At 42.9% G+C, this 23036-nt stretch overlaps 2 protein-coding genes and 1 long non-coding RNA gene across 11 annotated transcripts in view; 1 reads left to right on the forward strand and 2 right to left on the reverse strand.

The window, feature by feature from the left end:
* LOC142053008 (uncharacterized) overlaps nucleotides 1–6431 on the reverse strand; it is a 52239-nt gene extending 45808 nt beyond the window's left edge. Inside the window, exon 1 of the long non-coding RNA XR_012659057.1 lies at nucleotides 6350–6431. This is a non-coding gene — a long non-coding RNA (uncharacterized LOC142053008). The remainder of the gene's footprint in view (nucleotides 1–6349) is intronic.
* Nucleotides 6432–6515: 84 nt separating this feature from the next.
* Nucleotides 6516–16928, forward strand: FAM8A1 (family with sequence similarity 8 member A1). 5 transcript variants are annotated; one of them, XR_012659053.1, is made up of 7 exons: nucleotides 6516–7191; nucleotides 10727–10847; nucleotides 13088–13211; nucleotides 13437–13576; nucleotides 13906–14820; nucleotides 14906–14958; nucleotides 16693–16928. XR_012659053.1 is itself a non-coding variant. In XM_075083995.1 (5 exons), exons 1-5 carry the CDS (start codon nucleotides 6537–6539, stop codon nucleotides 14048–14050), a joined length of 1185 nt encoding a protein of 394 aa, XP_074940096.1. In that variant the 5' UTR covers nucleotides 6516–6536; the 3' UTR covers nucleotides 14051–15049. The 5 variants fall into 5 exon arrangements, 1 of the variants encoding a protein (XP_074940096.1); XR_012659054.1 differs by having other exon boundaries at nucleotides 13906–14436; XR_012659052.1 differs by having other exon boundaries at nucleotides 13906–14958.
* The window catches only part of NUP153 (nucleoporin 153), a 47348-nt gene continuing 41154 nt past the window's right edge, over nucleotides 16843–23036 (reverse strand). For all 5 annotated transcript variants that reach the window (XM_075083990.1, XM_075083987.1, XM_075083989.1 and 2 more), the window contains 4 exons: nucleotides 21954–22322; nucleotides 19949–20221; nucleotides 18417–18576; nucleotides 16843–17955 (listed from right to left, as the gene is read on the reverse strand). In XM_075083990.1, coding sequence (XP_074940091.1) covers nucleotides 17871–17955; nucleotides 18417–18576; nucleotides 19949–20221; nucleotides 21954–22322 — 887 coding nt within the window. In that variant the 3' untranslated portion in view covers nucleotides 16843–17870. The remainder of the gene's footprint in view (nucleotides 17956–18416; nucleotides 18577–19948; nucleotides 20222–21953; nucleotides 22323–23036) is intronic.

A 23036-nucleotide genomic window follows, 5' to 3' on the forward strand; every position in this document is an offset into this window, starting at 1 on the left:
TGCTTCAGCTGGACAAAAGGCTACAAGTCCATGCATTATTGGACACCAGAAAAATAGGAGAGAGACTTTATAAATATGCAAATAGCTTTTATCCAGTACTCTTAGTCAGCTATGTGACAAAAAAAAAAATCTATAACCAGCTTTTGTTAGTTCTGGTCCTCATAAAAAATACTTTTCATACATTTCCAGTCAATTGGACTGTTCTTTCCCTACAACCTATCTTTGACCTCAAAAGTATAAAGGAGTGCTAAAAAACAAAATAAATCCAGGTTCTGATTCTATCCTATATGAGTTTGTGTACAATTAATGGTTAAAAAGTTATTTTCTGAAAAATCAAGTATATCTTGAGATAGAAATAGTCAACAAGCTGCAGAATGATGATTTGATCTGTGTTTAATAGTTGACTCCAGCAAGGACTGAAGTGCTAAATGCTGAGCATCCCTAAGGCCTTATTGATAATTTCTTTTTACTGCATGCTATCACACAAGATACGCCCCTTTATTTCAGCTCTATAGTGCACTAAAATTGTGGTTATGCTCTAAATCAGTGCAACTGTCAAAACAGAGAACAGTGCATTTGGTGCGTATATTGATATGGAACAAATGTGTATGGTGTAATTAGCCAGTTCATTTTTATAAACCTGCATGGGCCAAATATTCACCCGTACAGATGCTGTCAATCAGCCAGTAACATACGTGTAAAAAAGAAGATTTTTTACTAAGTGTCCAAATGTAAAGTTTTTTTTTCCTATGAAAAGCTTTGATGGACCTCATACTTTCTTAAATAGAACCTCTGTAAAAGCACCGGTGAAGTACTCTGTACAAATACCTCAACAAGGGGAACTGCAAAGTCCTACACCTGGGGAACAACCACCCCATGCACCAGTATATGCTGGGGGCTGCCCAACTGGAGAGCAGCTTGGCAGGAAAGGACGTGGGGGTCCTGGCGGACACCAAGTTGGACATGGAGCAGTGACGTGCCCCTGCGACAAAGAAGGCTGACAGTGTCCTGGGCTGCATAAGGAGGAGCACTGCTGGCAGGTCAAGGAAGGTGATCCTTCTCCTCTGGCCAGCACTGGTGAGGCCACACCTGGAGTGCTGTGTCCAGTTCTGGGCTCCTCCCTACAAGAGAGACATGGATGTACTGGAGAGAGTCCAGTGAAGGGCCCCGAAGATGATGAAGGGACTGGAGCAACAGTCCCAGGAGGAAAGGCTGAGAGAGCTGGGGTTGTTCAGCCTGGAAAAGAGAAGGCTCGGGGGAGATCTGTTAATGTCTATAAATAACTGAAGGGAGGGTGCAAAAAGGACAGAGCCAGGCTCTCCTCAGTGGTGCCCAGTGCCAGGACCAGAGGCAACAGGCACAAAATGAAACACAGAAGGTTCCCTCGGAACATCAGGAAACACTTTTTCACTGCGCAAGTGACCGAGCACAGGTTGCCCAAAGAGGCAATGGAGTCTCCATCCTTGGAGACATTCAAAAGCCATTTGGACACGGTCCTGGGCAACCGTGGACTAGGTTGGCCATAGGTGGCCCTGCCTGAGCAGGGGGTTGGACCAGATGACCTCCAGATGTCCCTGCCAACCTTAACCCTTCTGTGAGTCTGTGATATTTAGAATATTGGTTACTAAGAATTAGTGGAAATTAGAAGTACTGAGGTAGTGACTCCATGTATCCACCAGATGGCAGAAACCAGCTGAGGCCCAGGCCCTCCTGAGCTCTGTTCACTAAGCAATGCTGGACAGCAGTGTTTGCAGAAGACGTGCACCCTGTTTGTCAAAGCACTGGGAAACTCTACTCTCTAAAAGTCACTGAAAAAAACATTAAAAGATTTATTTTAGTTTGAAATTATCATCTTGGTAAAAAGAGAAGGTTTTAGTGAGATGAAGAAGAAAAAAATATCTACCTGTTATGAGTGATTAATTTGTTATTCTGTTCGTTTGAACATCGCTAAGCATATCTCCATTGAAAGGACTTTTTAAAAAAATACCTGATTGAACTCAAAAGTAATATTTAACCGAGCTAATGAATATATAGGGGTAAGTAATTTCACATGTGCATTTGAAAACCAGAAATCTTTTCAGTGTCTTAGGGAATTAGGCACTTGCTAAGGCTCCCCAGTGCCATAGTTATTATCCAGACAAACCATTCTTGTTCTTACTATTTCCTGAGTCCTCAGTGTACCTGTATCTGCACCTGCATGCATTCCTTCATCGTGACTGCACTATATGCATGTTTATAAACCTGTGCATTGTATTTCTTTCCCAGAGATCAAGATTTGCCCATCTGAAACCCTTCAGGGGCTCAACTCAGTATGCACCCTTAATGCACTCACCTGATGTGCTGTTCGGCTGGGGTCCCCCTAAGATGAGGCACCTGCCACTTTTTTCACAGGCAAATGGAGGTAATGTTCACTCGATTACATGATGTGCTAGCAAGCAGAACAGTCATCAAGAACATACAAGACAGATTCAGTTTCCCTAATGGAGGTGATTTGGGTCCACTGCTGTGAAAACACTGCCCAGCAGTAACTGTTGCCCTCAGAAGGTGCCTATAAATAGGTCCCTGACATATGAAGCAGTCATTAGATAAAAATCATAAATAGCACTCCCCTAGGAACATTAGAACTGCTAGAAAACAAGAACCTGCCCACTGTTTATGGTGGAAATAGTCCTGAAAAATCATTTTGGGTGCCAAATCTTTGCAGAAGAACAGAAAACACTCTCTACTCCACCACCCAAAACTCAGTGGTGACCTTCTAGGCTTAACCCTGGCTCCCTAAGCCTTGCTGCACGCCAAGAACCCAACCTGATCACCACTGGCCACCAAACTCTCTTCTCCAGACCCTTAGTTCCAATGCTGCTTCAATGGAGCCACGCTCATATTCCCCCTCTGGGAACACTAAAGAATGTGATAGGGAATTAGGTAACTGGTAAGGCTTCCAAGTGCCACGCTCCTGAGTAAAGCTGGTTTCTGGTTACTCTTCATTCAAACCAGGTCAAGGTAAAAGGCAAATAAAAGTATTTACACACAACTCCCAAAGCAGATAGTACTGGTAAACGGGCAACTGTACTAGAAATCTATGTACCCTAAGATAACACTGGAAAAGTTCCTTTTTTTTTCCCCCAGCTGATTTGCTATGACCTTTTTATCAGCTGTGAGCACCAGGATTCTGTTTTTTGTCTGTATTACACCTGCAGTTGCGTCTATTAGAAAGACAATGCCTCTCAGTGGACCATGATAGCTTTTAGAGCCAACCTCTCCTCCAAAATCCTCAGATGGATGATATAGATCGGTTTCAGAGTAAAAGGCTAAATTGATTTAATTTGGGAGACAGTTGTGCCATTTTTCTACACTGAAATATAGAATGTTTTACTTTATACTTATGTAAATGCATGCATTTGGTTTTTGGCTCAAGTTTCATGTTGTGTACCTGGCTGCTTGCCACAACAAGGGGTAAAGTATCTCGCCCTTTGGCATCTTAGTCTGTATGTTTCTGTAATGAAGAATCTTTTTGACCAACATTTGCATTTCATTTCACTCTGCACATGAACATAGATACTTGATGCAAATGTCTAAATAGCATGAGTGTATGTAGGCTGCTGGGCACAACAATAATTAACCACTTTGGAATGACAAGAGGTTGCTGCTGATTAATGTCCAACAACTCTCACCCAAGGACTCTTTAAAAGAGATGCTATTATTAGAACACTTCAGCATGATGCAGGAGATGTGATCTGCATCCCCCAAGCAAAGGAAGGAATTGAACTTCCGTTTCGTATACCCAGACGAAAGCTTCAGCAATTCTTTGTTTTTAAAAACTGTTTAAAACCCTGCCTTGAAAACAAGGCACTAGAATGAGTATTAAAAATGAGCAAAGATACATATCTGTACCTCTGAACGGCTAGATTTACCGCGGACCAGTGCTCTACTACTTCCTATTGACTATAAAAGATTCCCTACTCAGGAGCAACAGATCGGGCTTTTCAGCATTACCTATACTTAAAGAGCGTAAGATGGGATTCCAGATTTCCCTTAAAAATTAACTATTGCACTATCAGCTTTTAGGTGCCTACCTCCCTCTTTTGATCTAGTTCAAAACATTTCCTCTTGCCTAAATCTCATTTCTAATGAGGATATTTAACTGTCAAGGCCTTCAACCACTTAATTTCATCAACTGGTACAATGAACTACCCAATATTATCTCCCTTTCTGACTCTGCTGACAAGAGAAAGCAAAGTAAAGTAGGGAGAAATCAACGCTGCAGAAGATTATAAATACTCCCATAGCATGTGTGGCAATCTAACACAGCAATGAAACAAGCCCCTTTGTCACCAAAAGCCTAAGCTGTGAGCTCCCCGCCACTGGCAAGCACTGTTGTTGCAGAATCTCTTTATCATATGCATCACAGAATAGAACAATCGGAATGCTTTACAGAATTTGTGGGTCTTTTGTAGGTTATTTTTATAAGGCAGAAGAATGAAAAACTGATGATGGAAGAATTTGGGAATGAAGAAATGTTACATTGTCTCTGTCACCTGTTACTCCCCTTCTCTCTGCCCTCGGTGATTCAGGTTCACCTCGAGTATCCAGCATAATTGCAGAGTGGTTACATCTACGTGATGCTGCTGGTGGCCCTAAAATTTACATGTGACTGGCAGCATTATACAACCCTGTGACTTCTTGACATTGTATCTTAAGATCTGATCTGGCTTGCAAAACCTGTGGCCGCACTAACACACAAGCACAAAAAAAAAAAAAAAAAAAAAAAAAGCCAAACACTGTTTGGTCCTGAAGTGTTTGTGGTGAAAATCCAATTTAAAAAAATGAAATAGATTGATAGATTGTAGCTGATGAAGTGTGAAATACTATAAAGGAAGAAGCTCTGTTACGCTACTTTTACCGTCAGTCAGTTGTCCTAGCCAGTTTTTCTATTAGGAGTCAATAGCTGGTTTAAGACCATGTTTTCTTCTATCAATTGTCTACCTTCTTTCCTGTCTTTCTTTGATTCTTCATTGTCCTTCCTAATCATGCTAAAACTTGCGATATTTCCCAAATCATTTGCCCGTATTTATTTCACCCAGGTCTGTTACAAAACACATGCCTGTGTAATTAAAACTGTGTCTACATAATGAGTGCCAGCACCTAACGTAACTGCATTTAGCTACGGTGGTGTGGGTTATTTGCCGAACACTTTTGTCAATTCACCTCAGCTTGTCTACGTGAGAGACTCGCACCTCAGAAACTACTTCAGTTTTTAAATGAGCTGGGGTTACATTGGAAAATAACGTATTTGTTTTAATCTAACAGAAAGAGGGATGAACTTCTGGTTTTTTCAGCTGTGCTGTTTGCTGTGTTAAAAATGGGAAGTGTTCTATGTTTATAGTATACGTTACCAGTTCATTCAGTACGGAGTTATGTTAACACCTCTGTTTTATGGAGCTTGTGGTCTGGCTGAGATGCTTAAGAGTACACGGGAACCTTAAATATTAAAAATTAATTTGGAGAACTGTGTTCAAACTTGCTGTAGGGCTCCCGGTTCTTTGTTCAGCATTTTTGCAGAGGAAGAACATGAATGTGACAGAGGAAAAGACGAAAAAGGGGAGGTGGAAAAAAAGGGATATTTAGACAACAAAATCAAACTGTAGAAGCACACAGGAACAGTTTAACACCTTTTCTGTCCCTGAACAATTTCAACCCACGTCCTAATAGCGACGCGAGTGTTTAGGAAGTGGCTAAAGGTCAGGAACAACAGCGACAATCCCAGGCGGGAGGACAGGTAATTTTTATTCCTCAATTTGGATTTATGACCTCATCCACTACAGCCCATGAAGAGTAATGTACCTCTGACCTGGCCCAAACCCGGAAGCCAGCTGAAGGGACAGGGAGAGAGGGAAGTTCGCGCTGCGGCCCCGCGGCGCGCCCTGCCAAGCGCACCGGGCGGGCAGCGTAAGGGAGTCGGCGGCCCGCACAGAAGATGGAGGCTCCCTTTCCACGCTATGACACAACATGCAGCCGCAAGCAACCCCACCGCCCGCGGCCAGCTCTCACAGCTGCCGCCCGTCCGCGACACCGGGCGGCGAGGGACGCCTACCCCCTCCCCCGCCGGCGGCCGCCCCGCTGAGAGGGCGGCAGCTTCCCGCCCTGCCGCCGGGCGACGGCAGGAACCGGGGGCGGGGGAACCCTGCTGTTTACGCTAAGGAAAAGTGACGTGCCTTCTATACGCACGCTGCTGCACTGCGCACACAGCGATCGGCGGCCTTCTTTTTCTCCCTCCCCACCCCCTTTGCGCGCTTGGAACCGCCCCAGGCAGACCGCGTCCTAGCCTCCACGCGAGGCGATACCATCTTACTGCGGGGGGCGTGGTGGTGGTGGTGAGCAAGCCTGGTTCTTTCCTGGCGCAACGGCAGGAAAGGGTTCGCCTCAGAGTGGTACGCTCCCCGTCAGGCCGGATGCCCGAGGAACTCCGCCTGGTGTTTGTCCGGTTTCCCCCCCGCTCCGCCGCGGTAAGTGGGAGAGGCGAGGCGCCTCCCCAGCGCATGCGCGATGAGGGAAGGCACTCAGTGTCAGCGGGGAGGGAGGAGATGGCGGAGCCTGGCGCGGGCCGGACCGGCGGCGGGGCGGCAGCGATGGCGGGGGACGACAGCGAGAGGAACGGCGATAGCGTCGCTGGAGGGGAGTCCGCCGCCGCCTCGTCACTGCCGTGCTCCCCTCCGGCGGGCGGCGGGGACGAGGGCGGCGGGGCGAAGCCGCTGAGCGCGGCGGAGTACGCGCGGCGTGTGCACCAGTGGCTCTGGGACTCGTACTGCGGTTACCTGGGCGGGCAGGCATCCCTGCCCGCCCTCCTCGCTGCCTCTGCCGCCGCCTCCGCTGCCGCCGCCGCCTCCGCTGCCGCCGCAGCCGCCGCCGCCGCCGCCGCCGGAGCCCCTCGCCTCGCCGCGCCGCCGGACCTTCCGTCCCCGCCGCCGGCCGCCGCCGCCTACTGCAGCCCCTTCTACCTCTTCCCTCCGGCGCCGGCCCACACGGCCACCACCGGGCCGACGCCCCGCGCCGCCGCCGCCCCAGCAGCAGCCTCCGCCGCCTCAGCCCCCGCTTGGCCCGGAGCGGCGGGCAGGTTGGGCCCCCTGCCCAGGGCGGCCTCCGGCAGCGCCGCCGGCACCAGCGGCACCCCCAGGGAGACGGGCCGGCCGGCGGGTGAGTGGGGGCGGGCGGGGACGCTTCGTGTGGGGAGAAGGAGAGCCCTTGGCAGGTCCCGGAGAGCCGCCGCCCGCCGGGCGGGCCGGGGCCCGGGGCGTGCCCGTGTACCCCCCGCCGCCAGTGCCGCCGGGCCCGCTGCCCGCAGCGTCTTCGGGCCGCGGGGGCCCCGCCGCCCTTCTGGGAAGCGGCACCTCGAGAAGGAAGCTGGGGGTTTTGCAACCGCGGGGTCGCTGCGCTTCTGCCCCGGGCGAGTAGCCGTGGCTTGTAAAAGGTGACAGCCCAGATGCCGGGTTTGTAAATCCCGAACTTAATCCGTAAGCAGGTTTGAGATGGCTGACTTGTGCGCGCGGCTTTACTGCTTTTAAGATGTTTTCATGGCTGTGAAGGAGCCTGTTCTGCTTTTCTTGTGGTCACGGGCTGTTAATGCATCTAGCTTTATAAGCGGCCTGTTTGGACGATGAAATCTAAACTAACTTCATCAGTTTTAGTGGGCTCTCGGTGCTCAAATAAAATAATTTTATGAAATTAAAGTGGAGAAGTAAAAACATGCTTATGTTCAACAAGCTAGTGGCAGGACCTGAGATAAACAAAAGTCTGTTATGGCTGTAAAAATTGAAGACCCGTGCATAGCAGGGCTTCTGTTTATATTTGTTCGAGGCTGAGACAGGTTTGCTCTCGTCAGGTCAGAGGTAAAACTTAGAGCGCACAAACGTTTCTTACCAAGTCGAGGAGCGCCTGAGTGGGGTTCTCTGAATGTTTGGTACCAGCTGGAGCAACAGTAGAAAACCATGGAGCAGAACAGTGCTAAAGAATTCTGGATAAGAGCCAGGTCTCCTTTCTTTCTGCAGGGGAAAGTACAGCATTACTGGTCTCTAACATTATTTGTAAGCTTAGTGGCTGGGTGTGAGGTGAGAACGTTTTCAGTTGCTTTTTCTTTCTTTTGAAGGGAAGGGAATCTAGCTTCTGAGCTTGCTTCTTTCTTGTGGTTTGAAGCAGGTGTTGTTTAAACAAGTTTGGAACACAAAGTAGTGTTTTCTTTAATTGTGCCCTGATACTGAGTTACACATTCCTTATGAACAGTTATTGACAGTCATTGAAGAAGAGGGTGTGGACAAAGGCTAGGCTGAAATGATTCTTGGATTTTCACCTAGGTCTCCAGGAATTCCATATGCTAAAGCTAGTTTATGGCACAAATAGCACTTGATACTGCTGAATGTGGCTATTCTGAATGCTAAATACTCTGGCAACACCCAGTCTTCTTAAGGGAACTCTGTATGTGATATAGTGATACAAATATAAACAAAGACAGTTGTGCTGGTGCTTTGGCTGCAGATTGCAAATGGATGTATTTGGAACAGCTAAAGTGATTACAGCTCCTTCTTTTCTGCTGCAGATTATTGCCCACACAGCAGGCTTGGCAGGGCAGGTCATGTATCCATCCCTGCGTCACCACAGTTTACAGCCTGGTGTGCTTACCTAAGCTGAAATAAGTGACAGCTTATGTTAATGTTGCAGGTTTTAAACTGGGATGTCAGAAAGTGGAATGGGTAACTGCCTTTTCCAGTTCAATCTGCCTGTGGGTGTGTGTTAGAGCACCAATATTAACAGCATTCTGGGCAGTAGCAGGCTTTTTGTGGACGATCGCAATGATTTAAGACACCTCCTCTCCTTGCCCCTCCCTGCCTTCCTGCAGGAGATTACTGCTCTTCTGCTGGGAACAGCAGAGCAAAAAGTGTGTCCAAGCCTTGGCTGCCCTGCCTGGCTGGCTGGTGCAAACCCAGCTTTATTGCTAGCTTCATGTAAGGTCTTAGACTTTGAGCTGAGATGGACCTATGTTGCAATTGGCTGTCCCTGCCATACAAATAGTAACCCCTGGCAAAATAGTGGATTTCTGTTATGAGGAACATCTCAAATCACTGTGATGGAAATCTGCCAGAGTCTTAAGTGTTGCCAAGGCCTCTTAATATAATGGAGTTTAACACAATCTGAATACTTATTTTCTTGACCCCACTTAGCTGCTTCTTTATTCAGTCATTGAGTCTAATATATTCAAATCAAACTGCCACTACCTTCAGCGAATGTGCTCCTTTTAACAGAGCAAATGAACACTTTTATCCAGCGCTGTATGCTTAAGCCAGGATTGGGGAGACTGGCAATGTTCCCTTCTTCCTTAGCTGAAGAATCTGTAATGAGAATTTAGTTGACAACTTTGCTTTGACAATGAGAATGGAATCCATTTTAGTATTATTTATGTAACAGTCGTGCTACTCGATAGTATCAGTGCAGAGTTATCAGTGAAATGGGTATGAAATAAAGATCTATAAACCGAGGTATGTTAAAGAGGAACTTGCTCTTACCTAATCACTGCTTCATTATACTTACCCCATTTAACAAGCATCCAAGTACTGTGGGCTTTCAGCTTTGTTGGCATAGCTTGGGCAGCCATGACTGACATTATCAGCCTTGGCAGTTGAATAAGCCAGAGGCTTATTCTGGGTGAAATTCGATGATTTTTTTTTTTTTTTTTTTTTGAGATTGGAGAGAGGAATGGTTCTCTTTCCTTTTCTCCTTTCCCTCTGTGTGTGGGCTGGCATTCTCAGAAACACTAACAAACGCCATCACTATTTTCCACAAGTTACATCTAGTGCTACTTGGGTATTTCTAAATGAAGTTCTGATGCGAGTCCTTGCTGCTTTCATGTGAGTAGTCATGTTTGTTCTTTGGGAAATACAGAGGGGTAGATGGGTTCAGATGAAATAATTTTGCAACACTCTTCTTTGGAAACTTTCAAAGATACTCTTAATATTTTCTTTGCTTTAATCATCTGAGGTAGTATTAGCAACAAAAGCTTGTAACTTATTTTGCCCCCATTTGCACTTGGCCAGTTAAATAGGAGAAATGTGTTATATTTTCTGGCTAGTGGTAGGGCAGCATGCTGTGTTTTTATTAAAGACATCTATAGGAATGTTTATGCCTGGTATGGCTAGTATCATCTGCTCCTGTTTAAGTCTGACTTGAGACACAATAGGCTGTGTTTTAGAGAGCTGGTACTTGATATGTGTGTAAGCCTTGCTGCTCAGTGGTAGAAAAGTGGTGTTAGTTCTAAGATCTAATTTTCCTTTTACCTGAACTGTCAGATTTACTGAAACCTGTTGCTATGAAGCAGTTCTAAATGAAAAAAAAAAAGACAAAACACAAAAACTGATGCATCTTCAATGTACTTTGGTTCTTTAGCAGGGTAGGATTTTGCCTGTAATTGGAATTGAGGGGACTCAGAGTTCTGAAAGAGTTTGATTTAATTGAAGAAGGTTCTTACAACTCAATTTAAACTATTCAGATGATTTTTTTTTTATTCATACACTTTTAGAAGTTTTCTCAAAGATGATGTGAGCTGCGATCAAGATCTTGACAATGTTCATGCAGCAAGGTTAATGTGAAACGCTCTTCAGACGATAGTGATAATGTTTAGTTTGGATGATAACTTCATGTTAGTGCAGTAAAATCTCGGTAACGTTAACTATTTCTGTTACAGGTCGGGAGTTCATTATCCCTTCGCTGGCACACAGGTTCATAGCAGAGATGGTGGATTTTTTTATTCTGTTCTTTATAAAGGCAACCATTGTTTTAAGTATTATGCACCTCAGTGGAATAAAGTAAGTTGAACAATTTAAAGCTTTATTATATACAGCTTCAAGCTCTTCACGCTCTTTGAGGTGTCGTGATGTATATAGGTTATGCTTATGCATGTGAAGGCACTTAGTAACTGTCAAGAGTTGAGGAAAAAACACCACTAGGTTAACCTCCTTTTAAAGACTTCTGGGTTTGGGTCAGCTGATGGGATCAAAGAATTTATACAGGTGTCTTCACAGGCTCACAAACTCCTTACGAATGATAGATTAGACCTGCAGTCTTATTTTTGGGAGGCGATAGCAAGATTTTTAAAAAGTCCTCTAAAAATGTCAAAGAAAAAAACATTGACAAATAAATTTGGTTTTTAAACAGCCTTTAAAAATATACTGGGTCTGGCTGGGATGGAGTTAATTTTCTTCATAGCGTCTCCTGTGGTGCTGTGTTGTAATTTGTGACCAAAACAATGCTAACCCACAACAAAAAAAAAATTTCAGATCTTGCATATCAGATATGTATGTACTCTTAAAATACAGCCTGATTGCTAGGAGTGCTACCATGCTGCAGTCTTTACTGGGCATAAGTTGGATTTCTAAAGAAGTATGATTAAGCATCACGTGTATCAATGCTACACTAGACCGAAAGTCTTCATTTCACGTTCTTAGATGTAATAATTTACTTCAAAGACTGTTTCTTTATCTGCTGCTTCTACTGTAGATATTTTATTCCGTAGTTCATTTAGTTCCTCTGCTTTGGGCTGGTGTAATCAAATATTTCGGTCTGGTTAGGAGATGAGAGCTTGGTGTAGTCGGTAATTCCATTTCTGTACACACACATTTTAGAATCCAAGTTTTCTGCTATAAACCTTCCAAATGTTGACTGACTGTAAACTGATACTATAGAGATAACACCTTTCAAACACCTTAAATTGCTGCTTGAAAAGTGTGTGGAAGAGCATCAAATCCAAAACAATAAATATGTCAATGTAAATGATGTTCAGATAAACATGCAATTAAAATGCCAAACTCTCAGTTCTGTTCAGTTGCCAAAACCTCCAACTCTAACCTGACAGATTGTATTTCCATCTTGTTTTTTAGTAGGCTGAGAAATACAAGATGAAATACTGGAAAGATGGGGAACAACTATATGTATATTGATTCTGTAAAGTAGTGAAGGCAAGGGAAAGAGAGGGAATCTTTTTCAGTTAATTTACAGTATATTCAGTATTACTACTTTTGCAAGAGCCAGTAAGTTGCTTACAATAACTTCAGAGATATGTTCTGGGATTATTTTTTTTCTTGAGAGATACAGTGTGCTTGAGGTTAGGCTGAGGAGTTGTCATGACAAAAGCAGGTCCTTGCAGGCTTGATACAGAGACTTCAGGCCAAGGTTGGGTTGAAGGGAAATGCAGGTTGTGTCACACTATTTTTTTAAATTCCTTATCTTTTTTGATCTTTAAGTCTGAATAAAGAGGAGGGCAAGTAGCACAAATGTAGACGGGCTGTTTAGAAGTGGGACGGCACATTCTATGTGAGTAGAAATTCTCACTTAGACGGGTGAGTGAAAAGTCCTTGCCTAAATACGTGTTGCAAGTATGTCCGTTCCAGGTACCAGATAAACTCTACAGATTTAACATTATGTTCTGAAAATATGACTCCAAATTGATGCTTTGTATAGCTTTGTTGAAGGTTTCAATTGATTTAAGCCTAAAACTTCCTCTTGCACACCCATGTGCCTGCCTCTAGGAGAGTATGGTGAGCAGCAAAGACTACTGAGAATGAGGAACCCTGATGATGCAAGGGAAAGGATAGGTCTCCCTTGCTTGCTTGGGGCGACTTGCAACTGTTCGCTTGCATTCATATAGAAGAGTGCTGTCTTCTCTTTTTCCCTGAGAGTTCCTGCAAGGAAGGGACTCAGGCGCCTTCCATTTATACAGAGTTAAGATGATCACACACAGAATATCTTGTTCATTTCCCAAGAAGTGTGAGAGTTGCCAGAACAATTCTGCAGCTCACTACCCAGGGACACCATTGTGTAAAAGTGGTAATAAGGAATGATCTTTTCTTAGTGAAAAAGACAAACTAGGCAGCAGCTCAGAAGGAAGCCTAGTGTTCTGAATTTTAATGGCTTGCTTAGTCTCAAAGAAGCCAAGGAGCTCTTGTTCTTGTACTAATACCAGAACTGAAGGAGTGAATTCTAGTATTAAAGGGGTAACATGGGTATTGGGAGAAAGGATGGTTTGAAAGTTCAATCTTATTTTGTACAGGGACATCTCTAAATTTGCCATGCATTACATAATAGAAGAAATAGATGAAGATACGTCCATGGAAGACTTGCAGAAAATGATGGTAGTAGCTCTCATCTACAGGTTATTAGTCTGCTTCTATGAGGTAACTACTCATAAACATTAACTTCTGTAATTAATAGTTGTTAGCTGTAGAACAAATGCTTGAAAAAAAATTATATTACTATTGGCCTATAAAGTAAATCCTCTTTTCGGCATTTTGGGTTATGTTCAAGCTTGTAACATTCACGTAGTTTTGATGAAAAACAAGTTTGCTAGACCAGTCAACAACATGGTGGTGTGTGGAACTGAAATGACTTTTCTTTTACAGATAATCTGTATTTGGGGAGCAGGTGGAGCAACCCCAGGGAAATTCTTGCTTGGACTGCGAGTTGTGACATGCGATACATCTGTACTTATTGCGCCCAGCCGTGTGTTAGTCATTCCATCTTCTAATGTCAGTATGACAACGTAAGTGCTCTTAGCTCGGTCATGTTGCTTTCAGGTTAATAGCGTGGAAAGCTTGTGATTTGGAAGCAAATGCACCATTTTGTTACTAGTGGCCCTTGCAGTAATTAGATTGCAAGAGCTATTGTTAGATTCTGTGATCTAAGAATAAAGTAGCAATTATTCAATTGTGAATATTTTTCAGGTTAGCTGGTAAAATAATCTGACTCTGGAGATAGATTAGGGTTTTTTTGTGCTGTGCAAGACTGAGGCACTAAACTTGAAAGTGAACTATGCACGAAGAGAAGCAGAAGAGTGTAGATAAGGCACTGAATGTTTTGTTCTCATTTCAGGTCCACAATACGAGCTTTGATCAAGAATTTTTCTATTGCTTCATTTTTTCCTGCATTCATTACACTGCTGTTTTTCCAGCATAACAGAACAGCCTATGATATTGTAGCGGGGACTATTGTGGTAAGAAGAAATGGAGTCAGATGATACCAAAAGATGAGATTTCCAGACTGGTTCTGACCATCCCCTCCCACCCCCAGTGAGCAAAGACCTACCCCAGAACTGAAATTGAGGTGTCTAGCAGAATCTTTTGCCCAAATGAAATGGGAATCGATTCAGAAGCTAAAGAAAATGTTTTACTCCGGTATGATGCCAGCAGCTACCTTCAAAGTATTGGAGTTTTAATAAATGCCAAAGAAGTTTGGGGGAAAAAACACATATTAAATCCAGAAGTATTAACCTCTGATTGATGAGAAAGTGGCTGAATTAACTGCAGAAAGGAGCAGCTCTGCTTGTCAGTCTGTGGAAAGCAGATACCTAGAAATACTCCACCTTAAAAGAAATGTCGCTTCTACAGTTTTGGAAGTTGGCAGGTAACTAGAAAATCATGTTGTTTTCCAAGCAGTTGCCCAGGTCATGTGAATAAACTCTTAGGGAACTGCAGACAGTAAGGCAAACCACATTGATTAAACTGCTGTATGCATAGAAAGAGATGAGTAGTGTTGATCATATCCCTTATTATTGCTTCACAGTTCGTATTCCCTCACCTCTTTAAGTATTTTATCACAACATTGATGTGAAAAGTTTTTTTGCATGACTGTCTTCAGAATTGTCACTTATTCCACATCAAAGCTAATGAAGAGGTGGAATAACAGCCGCTTTTTCTCTGGGAAGAGTATGTTACACTGCAGTGTTAGTGAATTGGCGTCTGTAAATCATTTTGGAGCTGTGAACAGTATAGATCATGCTGATGGAAGGTAACTTTTTTGCTTCCGTTTGGATTGAAAGCACTTGTCTACTTCTTGCATATAATACCAAGCAAAACAACTGAATGTGTTTCAGGAGCATGCGGAAACCATTAACTGAAGTGTGTTGTGGATGTAAATCTACAGAAGGTACAGATACAGGTTATTTTCACTTTATAATTCTGGCTAATTGTATATTCAGAATACTGAATAAAGAAGCCTAATATTTTGCATGATCACATACCTTTAATTTGTTTATTCTCATGTTATTAGTATCTTGGGAAAGGAATACAAGCAACAAGGCTAATGTTTCATTAAAATCTGAGTAGTAGTTTGGAATTCTTTCAGAGCCCAGTTTTTGTGTGTTTCTCCCTTAGGTGTAACTATGCCACTCTGTGGCTGAAGGTCTTGCTCTGCCTTCAGGTTTGGAGGTTGGCAGTAGAAATGTTTGAGCTTGGTTCTCTCTCTTGTCTTCAGGTGAAATAACAGCATCAGTACTGTGTAAATATGCTGCAATATTTTAGTTTGGCAGGTGCTGTTCTGTTTATTAGCATAATGTTTTGTGTATGTGTTCTGATCTTCATTTACAGTGATGTTTTGGGAGGTCTGAATAAAGCACCCTTCTGAGGTTGTTCAACCACCTGCAGATGTTTAGCTGAAAAGGAACTTCAGAGATATCACTTAACTGTTCTTTCAAAGAATGACACTATTGACTTAAGCATTGAAGTTAAAAGTTCAGGCATGGCAGTCAGCCTGGCAGAAGTGAAAGCTGTCAGAGCTAACTGAAGTCCCTTCTAGGGTGGGTGTTGCCTATTTACAAGTTCAGTATAAATACAGGAAGAACTTCTGTTCTCTTTACTGTAGCAGTGATCCAGAAATTAGGATTCAAGATGGGGCGGGGGGGGAAGACAGAAAAAGCAATGCTGCTGGCTAAAATGTTACTGCTACCCACTCTGGTATATGGGAAAGCATCTCTTACTCTCTAGAAAAATACCATCCCTTCCACAGCAGGTAAAGAAAAAAAATTACAATTCAATAAGACACAGCCTGTCCCTGGAAGTGTGTACACATTATGCTGTTGTAAGCATGAGCTTTTAGTTTGCTTCTTATGCAAGCTGTGTTGAAGACTCGGCTTTTTCCTGTTGGTAGGATGAGTACCTGGCAGCTGACAGAGCTAAGGAAAAGTGAAATTTGGGGCATTTTTCAGATTTAGACATCTGGAAACATGTAATTGCATATAATCTTTCCACAGTGACTGTGGCAGGATGTGACTGAAGAGCAGCTTACGTGTGTGGTTTTAAAGTCTAGTTCCTGAATATTTTCTAGTTCTAGGGATTGGAGCTCTTACATGGGTAAGGCTCCCAGGAGAAAAAAAGGTTAGGCTCTGTTTTCCTGTCAAGTCTCGTTTGTGGTTAGAAAAGTATCTCATTTCATAATACTGGTGCCTGCAGTTGTACAAGTACTGAGCAGCATTAGGGTGAATGGCAGCAGTGCTAGCAAAAAAACCCAGCACTGCAGCTCAAGACACTTAAATTTTATGAAACTTAGGCAGGTTGTTTCAGCTCTAGCTGTAAAGTGAATGCTGTGGGCTTAGTAAAAATTCAGCTGTGATCCCTAAACAAATGAGAGCGTTTCCTCTTCCTTTACTAGAACAATGTCTGTTCTCTAAGAAGCTCCTAACTGCTACAGAAGCAGAAAACCCCCACATTACTCATTTACAGTCTGGTGTACTTTTTCCTCTTCAGTTAGAAGGTGGGGGGGGTGGGTGTCTGTGAGAATGGTTGAAATGTTTTTTTGTTTTTTTTTTAACAGCTCTATAAAGGTTAACTGCAGCCAGCTATGGCTCCAAGCTTAAGTCTACAATAAAACTCTCCTTCTTAACAGGGAACCTCTAACTAACTTAAGATCCTCTAAGACCAGCATGAGTGTCACTGACAAAAAGCAGAGGTTGGAGAAAGCACGTGCCATCGGTCGGGCCGAGCACATCATCTTGTATCCCTGCAGCTGCCTTCACAGAGAGTTAAAACTGCCAGATGATATTTCATAGTTTTTATTGATGGCATTTATCCCATGGTTTAACATGTTAATTATACTGTAATAAACATGGCTTTAATATTAAACTTTTCCTTATTATCCAAAGTCACCACAGTCCATTTCAGTAAATATAAAAATATATACTTAATACTTTGTACAATACTGGTTTTTGGTCCAAACAAAAATGGATCAGAAAAGCCAATAAACTTACTTTAAGAATTCCCAATTTTAAAGATTTTCTAAATGGATTTAGGCAACTTTGAATAATGGGATTTACATAAAATCTGAGACAATACTAAACAAAAATGGCCGTAACACACAAAATTAAAATTTCAATTTCACAGATTTGTTATGCCAAAAAAGTACAGAGAAACAAAATTGTATTTACACATGTTTCATAATAAAATAACAAAGGCGAGACACGTGATAAAGGGCTGTAAGAATGAAAATATAGAAATAGCATATAATTATTAAATGAAGAACTACAGATCTAACAAGTCCTTAGCATGGATCGTCCTTTAATCAGTCTTCCTCTATCAGAAAATTTTAGTGCACAATACACCCAAACTCACTCACTTCACACATACACCAGCACAAACTCAGCATAGAAATCATTCGTTATCAACATTCTCTACTCTATACAGCATCCCTCGCTGATATAATTACAATTTCGAGGCGTCAGTAAACGCAGATGAGCGCACATAGTGGTGCAGATGAGGAGGTATTGTACAAGCCATTCACTGTGCAGGCTCTACTCACGGCTACAGCCAGACCATGCCGAGTCAGTGAAAGAAGTAACTTGCTGGAGTCTAAAATAGTTTTGCTTGAGAACGGCCCCGTCGCCAACTCTATTCGTTACCCCAAAAATATCTAACCAGGGAGAGGGAGGGGAAGGGAAGGGCAGCAGAGTTTTCTATTCCTTTAGGCAGATCTGACTTCAGCTAACCCAGCACGAGGTACGATCCCAACAACTGAACAACGCAGGGTAGCAGCTGCTTCGAAAGTTCCTTTACCAATCAATCGGGTGTTTATTTTCTACGTCTAACTGCAGTCTTTATCTTCCGACCAGAAACTGAAGATCCAGAGGCAGAGAAAACATTTTTCCCATTAGTCCTATCAAAAGAAATCAGTAGTGCAGAGTTTAGGACAGTGTAGCTGAAAATTCAGTAGCAGCACTGAGTAGATAATTCCAGAACAACTGTTTCATAGTTTCATCTCGCTAGTTGCCAGCTGGCAACAAATGGCATATGATGAACGGGAGGAAGAGAGTTCCAGAAACAAAAAGCAATTAGTTCTCTCTTATTCAGAAGGCAAGTAGCAGCACAATGGCTAGATACAGGCTTTACCTTTCAAGAACAAGACAACTGCACCTATGTTGATATTTCTGACAACTAGGCTCTGTTAAAGGTACCGCTGCTCAGTTAGCCAGTCAGGCTAATACAACGAAGGCCACCCACTTTAGTTTCAGACTCCAAGGTTCATCTGAACATCTCGTGATTTAACAGCGGCAGAGGCTGAACACGGTCCACCAACACTACCTGAAGCTCAAGTGAAATTCTGATATGGTCTCTTACCCCACTGTAAATGCTGGAGGCTGGCTGAATGAAAATCCTGAAGAGCCAGAAGGTTGTGCCGGTGCTGCTGGTGCAGGAGGATTCGCACCAAAAGTAAATACTCTGGGGTTATTTGCAAAGTTGAAACTAGACGTATTACTTCCAAATTGGAATAGAGAACCTGGGAAGATGGGGTGGAAGCAGAAGGGAGTAAGAAAGTTGAAATTTTAGTTCATCCTTTCCAGCAAAATCCTCATGTTCTTCCCGCTGCCTTTAATGATTTTTTTTACAGGTTGATCAAGATGCCAGAGTCGGGGGAGGGGGGCGCACCAGAAGTGCCAGGCTACTACGGGAACAGTACACAGAAGGATTCAGTCACTTTAATAGAGAATCATGGAGGGATTGTTACAGTAGCACTGCTGGCAAACTGGTAGCAAAGTGTTTGCTAACTTCTGTACCGCCGTTAAGTTTATGTCTGTGCATACTGAAGTTTATGAATAAAGTCTTAAATTATAGTATTGAATCATGTAGATTTATGTTTAAGTAAACTTTCTTGCGTTCATGCCGTCGATCTGGGGACTCCATTTAATGAACTAACACAGCACCTCATTTTAAAACAAAACAAACCAAGCGAACAAACAAAAAAAAAACCCCACAAAACAAAACAAAAACCTACCATCAAAGTAACTGATGAGGAACACAAACAACCCAGAGAGATTTTTATCTTTACACTGCTACCCAATTAATGAAAGACTGACTGACTAACACAGCGTGCCAGCTAATCTACTGATTAGCACAAAAATGTTGGTTACTTTTGATGGAGGCTATTTCGTAAAACTTCGGAGAGGGAAGGTGGCGGCCTTCCCTTTAAGTATTTGACCTGATGATATCAAATAGGTATGTTCTGGCAGCGTGTGTTTCTTTTTTTAATATTTATTAGTGTGGAACAGCTCTTTCTTACACTTAAATTAATAAGGATCATTCTCTGCCCCCTTCCCACGATATTTTATACTACATCAGCAAAAAGAACTTCATTTAAAAGTTTTAACCCATAAATGCTTAAAAGTAATTCTGACCATATTCCTCTTACACACCAAAGCCCCCAATCCAAAGAAATTGCCAAAGCCTGATAACGAAGTCAGATAACTAAAAGCTACTCTAGCAAATCCAAAAATAATTTTGCAGTGCTTCTGCCATTCTGGTTTGTACAATCTTACCGTTGAACACTCCATGGTTTTCAACACTTCCTTTTAATTGCTACACTTCTCACAAAAACAGACGCCGATATTTAGGGGTGGGGTTGCAATCCCCATGTCTGCCAAGTCGCTTGCAGAGAAGGCTCCCTGCGAAGCTGGCACACCTATGGCACATCCTCCACAGTCGGGTGGGACACAAATGACTTAACTCTATGCTTTTTAAGAATTACCCTCCATAAAAATAACAATGTGCGGAAGGCAGAAGTAGTCTTTCTTTGTATCATTTAAGGTGCACTTCATGAAAAATAAAATACATAGACTTTGAGACTAAAAGGGAAGAGGATGGTCAGCACTCACCAGCACCGGTGGTACCGGAGCCAAACCCTGGCTGCTGGGTCGCTTGCTGTCCGAACATGGAGGGCTGAGTACTGCTCGTCACCGAGCCGAAGGCAGGAGGAGCAGGCTGAGCGCCGGCTGAAAACAACGTTGTCGACAGCGATCCAAAACTTGGAGCGCTTGGCTGGCTGGACCCTTGGCTCTGGCCAAATGCTGGTGGCTGGCTGGTGCCGAACGCTGGGCCGGCAGCAGGCGCCGGAGGCCCAGAGCCAAACAGGAACGAATTGGACGACCCTCGGGGAAGAAAAGACAAATATCAGCATATGCCAGGTTTTTTTTCTCTCCCTCACAAGAACGAATCTAGAAAAAAAGGTTCTAAAAACCCCACGTTTCCCCAGGCTGGTAACTGAATACTCAATTTCAAACTAATTGTGTGAGTATATAAAACAAATACTACGTCAGCCACAAGATGAACTGCACGTTTTTCTTGTAAGTAACATGAGAAACGCCAAATTTACCAGAGTTGGACAAAGTTAAATCTCATACAGATTGGTTGTCTAGACTCAAATTACTGTGTTAACATTCATGTTCTGGAAACAGATTCCCACCAATAGTTCATTTTAATTTGTATTTACTAAAAGCTGTTTGTATCGCATATTCATTCAAATTGTATTTTTCAAACATGCGAAATACAGCTCCCTATTTATTAGGATCAGAAGGAAATGAATCTTTCCTGTCAGCAACCACATGCCTCCCTGCCCAAGTGTTAACTATTATCAACTTCTGGAGGCCAACTCAAGCTTGCAGTGATCTCTGTACTCAAAAACTCCGTTCAGCAGAGTAATTCTCTATGCATCATCAACAGACAACCAGCCCATTTGTTCAGCTGCTTCGGTTCTGCATGGCCAGCAGAAATAACGAAACAAAAATACGTGGCTGAACAGTAACTCTGAACATACACGGCAGATCTGCTACGCAAAAGGGGACATTTTAAACTGTGCTATCAATGCAATTTAAGCAGCCTTTGTGCAACAGAAAATACCCTCTGTTGCACCAGAACTTGGAATGGCTGACTGTTTTTCTTTCCAAGAAGATGAACAGATGTATGGTAAAAGTTAATATAGGCTTCTGCATTAAAAAAAAAAAAAAATTCTTTGTGAAGGTGTTTGAAAAATGGCCTCGCCTACTAACAAAACGACACTGAAAGTTACTGGTTCATAAGTCATAAGCAGGTTGAATTGATCTGCTGGTTGGTATAATTTAGGACTGTTTTCTCTCTTTCTGATACACAAAAAAGTGTGCAGATTTAATTTATGTGAATGATGAGGTTAAGCAATCAGATCAAACTAGATGAAGTCTTCCTCACAGGTTCAATTTTGTTCCCAATGTGCCTGCTAGGCTAGCAGGAATACAGCTGATATGGCAGATTTAGTCTTGTGTCATACTGCTAAATTCACGTGGCGTGGTAGCGAACATAAAACACTGAGAAACTTCAGATTCTTATCTCTGTCTTCTCTAAACTACTATAAAGACTAACAAAACACTGGCCATAATGCTTATTAGAAACCAATCCTTAAGCAGCAGCGATTGCATGTAGAGGTACTATATGTATATATACTGGTGAAGGAAGGATTTTGCAAATCTTGACATTATTTAGAACACTTGAGTGTTTTAGATATAGGAGAATAAAATCAGGAAAGCTGTAATTCATTGACTTCTAACCTGATAGTGAGAGGAAAGAAACTATCGTTCTCATGGTGAAACGTTCCTATACAGACTGAAAACTAGTAAAGAATTGTCCTTTGGATAAAACAATGCCGCTGCCAGTTCATTCCTAAACTCTATTTCCCAAACTGTGAAAAACTAAGCCCCCATTTAAATATTGTTGGATACAAATACTCAATATTTTTCTCTACTTCCACACATTTGGCCTACCCATTCTCCAAAGTAAAATATTCATGAAACAGTACTTCCTTGGTCCCCCATGTAATGGCAAGGAGGAGAAGAGCACCTATTTAAAATGTACCTGTTGAACTTGACGTGGTTGTGGCCCCAAAGGTAAAGCCTGAATTTGCTGTATTGGCACCGCTGGCTCCCGAACCAAAGAGAAATGAAGTAAGAGCCGTGCCGGTGCTGGAAGATGTGGTTGTTGGCTTGTTTTCTTGAGAGAAGCCAAATGACTGGGATGCTGCAGGTTCTGCAGAATTGCCAAAGACAGAGCTGCTCACAGTGTTGCTGGGCTGTCCAAACACGAAGGGAGTGGGAACTGGCTGAGGATTTGAGGAGGAGATGGCACTGCCAAAAACACTGCTGCTGTTGGCTGAAGTGGCGGGTACACCTGTGCTGGAGGAACTTGAGCTCAAGAAGCTGAAGGATGGCTTTGCTGCTCCTTGGTCTGAAAGGAAGAACAGTACATAAACCACCACAGAAATGCCAAATGAAGTACAAGCAGCAGATTCCTGTTTCAATCACGGTACAAAGAGCAGTCCTGAATGACACCTCAACTACTACCCAGCTACCATCGCTTACATAGGATCCAGATTTAGCGTTCTGATTGCTGCCATCCACAATTAAAGGAATGGAAAAAATTGTGAAGAACAAGGACACCACTGCAGTCTAGGCTTCACTGGTTACAAACTAAGCTTTGGCTGTCATTACCTGAACCAGTATTAACCAGCACTTCTGAACTCTTCAAACAAAAATATATTGCAGACATTCTTTGAAGGACAACATCAATCCCCTGTTACAGTTTTATGGCTTTGCTCAACAGAGTATTGAAAACCACAGTGATACAGCTGCATTTGTAGCTTGTTCGACAATGTAGCCCTGTGTCTACAGCTTTAAGTCAAGCAAAGCCTTCCAGCCTAACTCTTCCAAGCTTAAGTTCAGTGTATTTAAGGACTTACAAGACCCCACTTTAAAAGCAACAGAGGACAACCCTCCATTAAGACCACTGTTATAAAGTACTGAGCACAGTTTTACACACTTAGAATAGAGCTGTAGAATAGAGCTGTCTTTTAAAGTCAGTCATTCTTCAGCTTTCCCTAAGCTGCTGGTCTAATTCTTGTTATTAATTTGTGATCTTGTTTTCAATTTCCCACTATCTTTT

This window comes from Phalacrocorax aristotelis, chromosome 2 (assembly GCF_949628215.1).
Source record: "Phalacrocorax aristotelis chromosome 2, bGulAri2.1, whole genome shotgun sequence".
In the NCBI taxonomy this organism is placed as follows: Eukaryota; Metazoa; Chordata; class Aves; order Suliformes; family Phalacrocoracidae; genus Phalacrocorax; species Phalacrocorax aristotelis.